Here is a 5,000-nt window from a genome sequence, read left to right as displayed (position 1 = left end):
GTCACGTAATTCTGATTCATCTTCTCGGTGATTGGAGGTAAATGAATAAAGTGGTTGAGTAGATCTCTGCCCTCTGCTGGCTCATTGCATCCAGACAAGACTTGGGCAGCAAATATTACATAATTTTATACAGTGTATATATGCAGTGGGTGAGTTTTGAGGGAATTTCAAATACGTGGGTGAACACACTGTAGTCCGAATTGTGCATAGGTGTTAATGGCAATGTTTATTATTCTACAGTGTATGTGCTTTTGAGTTTTATTAGGTGACCAGTCGAGGGTGTACCCTGCCCCTCATCCAAAGTCAGCTTAGGATAGGCAGGCGCCAGTTTACCTGTGACTCTGAACAAACTAAGTGGGAGAAAATAAAATTCAATTGATGACTCTGCCTTGCAGGTTTGTTTTATTCCTCAACAGGTAATGTGTCAGCCCGTTATGAGACAAACATCACACCTGCTGGCTGGACCTTCTCCATTTGGGGTGTTATTTATATCTGGCTCTCCTTGATGGTTTTATATATCACCCTATTTGTGTTCAGAGGGTAAGCAAATATCAGTGTTTACTTCAGTCTAATATTTATTCTCAGACCAGCTGAAAGATATTTTTTCACTTTTTGAACAGATCCTGGGCTCAGTGTCTTCTGCCATATGTCTTCTATTTCTTCTGGCTGCTCAGCATTGTGCTGAATATGATATGGCTGCTGTTGTGGGACAGAGAGTATGTCTGTGTTTTCTTATTCATCTTTTTACAGAATGCAAGTTAATGTTAATATGTCCATGTCACACTCATGGGTGACTTAAAGTGCTCACTACCGGCGTATCCATTGCCAGGCTGTAAAGGAGGTATAAGATGAACATAATGCAAATCCATGGCTGGATGCGCACAACATGAGTCAGGCTGTAATAACTCAATTACCAAAGTAATTTGCTTGTGGGATACTCGGCTACCCGAGGTCCACTACTGTTTCATTATTTCATTAGAAGAGTGCTCATCCTGATGTCCAACAAAAAGGAGTCCGTTGGGCTCGATACAAATAAGACTAGCATATAACGAATAGCTTTATAAAACATCTGTCTGTCAAAAAATATTGAACACACTAGAGTAATTTGATTTTATGGCTTGTCTTTTTTTTTTTCCTATTTCAGGTTGATGCTGTCAGCACTGGTGGTGTTGATCCTGATAGTGATTTCCAATTACGGTGTCTTGAGTATCGGTTGCTTTATCACAGATTACTATGGACTCTGGCTAAAAACCTATTATCCCAAAGATAGGACCTGTCTCATAATTCTGGTAGGTAGACTGATGTGTGTGAGCGCAAGTGAAGAGTTGCCTTGAAAAATATCTTCAACATTTTTTATCTATCTATCTATCTATCTATCTATCTATCTATCTATCTATCTATCTATCTATCTATCTATCTATCTATCTATCTATCTATCTATCTATCCCTCTAATCTATCTATCTATCTATCTATCTATCTATCTATCCCTCTAATCTATCTAATCTCAATTTGGTGTGTGTGCATTGGCCACCTGAATGCAGTATAACTGATCATACTGATACAGTATAGATTTCTCAAAAGAACAGTACCATAAATCATACTAATCATCGCAGAGGATAAAGATTATTCTGTATGTCTGTGAGTATTGTTATAGCAGCTGCATGTGTAACCCGCTGCACCATTTGCGTTTCGACGCTTAGTACCACATAGAGTAAATGCTCATGTGCTTGTGGCATTTCCTCTTGTATGAAGATGAGGGTATGTGGTTGTTTCAAACACACAATTTGAAATTGTCTTTTGATTTGACAGTAACTTTTAATTGAGATTAGAGTGGCAAAAAACATCTTGAAGCCTCTTTTTGTAAGAATATTTACTAATTAATTAGTAATTATATCAGCGAAACTCCTGCTTTTTGTCAAGTGAGTTGAGCCACCGGCTGCAACCAATCCTATCAAAAGTATGAGCTTCAGAGTCAAAGAAAAAAAATCAGTAGATTGATGGGTCATATTTTGAAAAACTTGCAAGTCTATGGTTGGCCACCAGTGCAGGGTGTACCCTACCTACTGCCCGAAGCCAGCCGGGTTGGGCTCCAGCACCCCCTTGTGCGGTTTGGAAAATTGATGGATGGATGATTTTTTCATGAAATGCTCTGTTTTGTTTTGTTTTTCTCCTCCCCTCAAAATACTTGTTTTTAGTAATTTCATTTTGTCTCCGTGTATGTCATCTTTGAAGGTTCAAAATGGTTTGGCTCTCTACACTACGTGGACCACCATTGCATCGTTGATCAACTTCACTCTTGTTCTTCAATTGTGGGGCGTGGTCAAGAGCACAGCAGCGACGGTTTCCCTTTGCCTCCTGTTTGCTGAGCTGGTGGGCTGGTAAGCTTACAAAAGGCGATTTGGCTGTGTTTATGTTTGGTTTCTGGCTGCCAGTCAAAAGAGAAAACAAATGAAGCAATTTTCCCCCATGTGTTGAAACCTTGCCAAATGTTATGTCGGTCCATCACAATATAATATTTGATAGTTTTTTGTCAACATCTACTGTTGTAATCTATTTCTTGTGCCAACACATGCAACATGTCCATCTTCCAAATAAACACTGCACAGTGAGTTTGCTCTCGCTTCAAGAGTTATAAACAAGTAGACAAGTATACCCAAGCATTGTGGGTAAAGGACAAGCTAGTGTAAATGTAGTCTGTAATAATTTCTTGCCATTCTCAATTCATGAATATTCTTACAGTAATGGACAGTTTAGCAGGCACCAAGCATTTAGTTTCAGCATTTATAAACATTTAAAAACATGTTTTGAATTAACAGTGTCAGAGATGTGTTGATAGCAATACGTTTACGGTATTATTATTTCATTGTTGTGTTTTTCTGTAGTGTAAATACTGGTTGCGATATCACGATATTGCCGATATCTCTACAGTTGAGGCTAAAGCCGAACTGTGTCAGGGTTTTTACTTTTGAGAACCAGATTCCCCAACTCTTGAGTACTGCCCAGCATCATACTGAAACTTGTCGTGTTTTTATTTTTCTTGTGTATGACATGAACAAGAGTAAGAGATGAGATCTCTGTCCAGGTTTATTCTTGAAAACTGGGTGCTGGATCGTTGGGTGCGCAACATTCTGACAGTGTACCCGGTTGTGATCGTGGCGCTGCTTGGAAATGTCTTAAAACATTTTGACGCAGCGGACCCCAGCCCAAATGCCATCTTTATGGGTGAGTTTAATGTCATCTCATCTTGACAGAACATTTTGTGAGTGATGCAAAGAAAGAAGGACAAGGGATGAGAAAACTATTCCAAATAATTTTATCTGTAGCAAATAGCAGTAGTAATATTCTGATCAATTAAATTTGAAAAAATGTCTTAGCAATAATTTTGTATGTGCTCCCACTAGTCTAAATGCAGCATTCTGATTAATATTGTGTTTGTGGAATATGAGTTAAGCGGCAAAATCCCTGTTTTTAATCCATCTCAAATGGCGGCCATTTTGTCACTTGCTGTTGAAGTTGTGAAAATATTTGCTTGTCATGCATGAATAAGAAAGCAGACAGTAAAAAATGACGGAGAAAGCTGTCGAGAAATACAAGGCTCGATATTATACTGGCATGCAAAGTGCAGACACAAGCTATCCCAATTGACATGCTCCACAAAGCATAATGAGCAATAAATGACGGATGATGCAAAAATTAATGCCATAAAAATAAACTTTGCATGGATTTTATTGGCTTGCACAATAATTTTTGGACCTTCCTGGTCTTCAGAAGGAAAAAAAAAGTCAGATTAAAAGGCTGAAAAGGAAACAGGCATGAGAGGCAACGATTTTACAAGAGAATTTGGCCATAGAGCAGGAACAAATTGCAACAAAGGCTAGGAAGGAAATGCATGCAATGCAAACCACACTTGTTGAGTCTGATGATGAAATGGAGATTTTACCAAAATATAAAAACACACAAGAAGAAAATAGTATCAATTGTTGATAAGATTGGTATAACACAAACCCTACCACGTAACAACCATCACTACCCATCTTAACAAAACCTAGCATTAAACATAATGCTCAACTCGGGATGATTTATTTGGCAGCATTTGCGCCAAAGACTAAAAATAGAACAAAGAACAAACCCTTGATTGGGTTTGCCAAGCCATCCAGCTCTCAATAAGTGAACAGCACAATGTATCATGTGACGAGTCATACGGCATCTCAACGCAACTTAATTTATAGAGCACTTTAAAAACATCCCTATATATCACTGAAGTATGAATACAAACCTTTATGAGGGTCACTGAAAATGGAATTGAATTCCTGATCACCTTCAATTTTTTGCTACAGTGGACAACCACATGAGCCGGTTAAAAGCTGTTGCTGCCAGTGTTGCACTGCAGTGTTTTGCGCTCTTCCTCATTGGGCTTCTCTGACATGACGGCTATTAACTACATGAAACACTTGGATAACAGTTAATGTAAAGGCACTTTTGTTTGTTGTAGTATTAGTTTTCTTTATTTTAATTATTATTATTTTTTTTTTTTGCAAGTTTAAAAAAAAAAAACAAAGTCATCACTATTTTCCCAATTCATAAATATCGCCCTCACAGACTACATCCCACTACAAATGTGATTTGAACCAATGTCCTGTTGCCACTGTGACTTGGTTGAAGTAGTGCTGTCAGGCAGGGATTCACGTAATAACTTTACAGAACTGAAGCTGTTCCTCGTCACACAGCAGCTGCTCATAGTTTATGATCTAGGACAGTATTTAATCCAAACAGGATTTAAGTTTAAAAATGTCAGAAACGGATTAGGGCCGTGCATCAAAAATCTTCTTAATTGGTGAATGTGATACAATGTTTATCCTGAGACATTTCATTTCTTGAGGTTTCCAAATGAAGCCAAGGTGGGTTGTAAATGTGTAAAAGTTGAGAGAAATAACGCCGCACTTTTACTTTTAATTTGGTCACGAAAACTGACCCATTTTTTAAAACTAATATGATATTG

At 38.0% G+C, this 5,000-nt stretch overlaps 1 protein-coding gene across 1 annotated transcript in view; it reads left to right on the top strand.

Annotated features, from left to right (window-relative positions):
- LOC144028550 (uncharacterized) overlaps nucleotides 1–5,000 on the top strand; it is a 6,316-nt gene that overhangs the window by 545 nt on the left and 771 nt on the right. Inside the window, exons 2-6 of the mRNA XM_077535656.1 lie at nucleotides 396–540; nucleotides 621–716; nucleotides 1,145–1,289; nucleotides 2,234–2,379; nucleotides 3,084–3,223. Of these exons, the coding sequence (XP_077391782.1) occupies nucleotides 396–540; nucleotides 621–716; nucleotides 1,145–1,289; nucleotides 2,234–2,379; nucleotides 3,084–3,223 (672 nt within the window). The remainder of the gene's footprint in view (nucleotides 1–395; nucleotides 541–620; nucleotides 717–1,144; nucleotides 1,290–2,233; nucleotides 2,380–3,083; nucleotides 3,224–5,000) is intronic.

The sequence above is a fragment of the Festucalex cinctus genome, chromosome 1 (genome assembly GCF_051991245.1).
Source record: "Festucalex cinctus isolate MCC-2025b chromosome 1, RoL_Fcin_1.0, whole genome shotgun sequence".
Classification (NCBI taxonomy): domain Eukaryota; kingdom Metazoa; phylum Chordata; class Actinopteri; order Syngnathiformes; family Syngnathidae; genus Festucalex; species Festucalex cinctus.
This window is presented reverse-complemented; position numbering and strand designations above follow the sequence as displayed.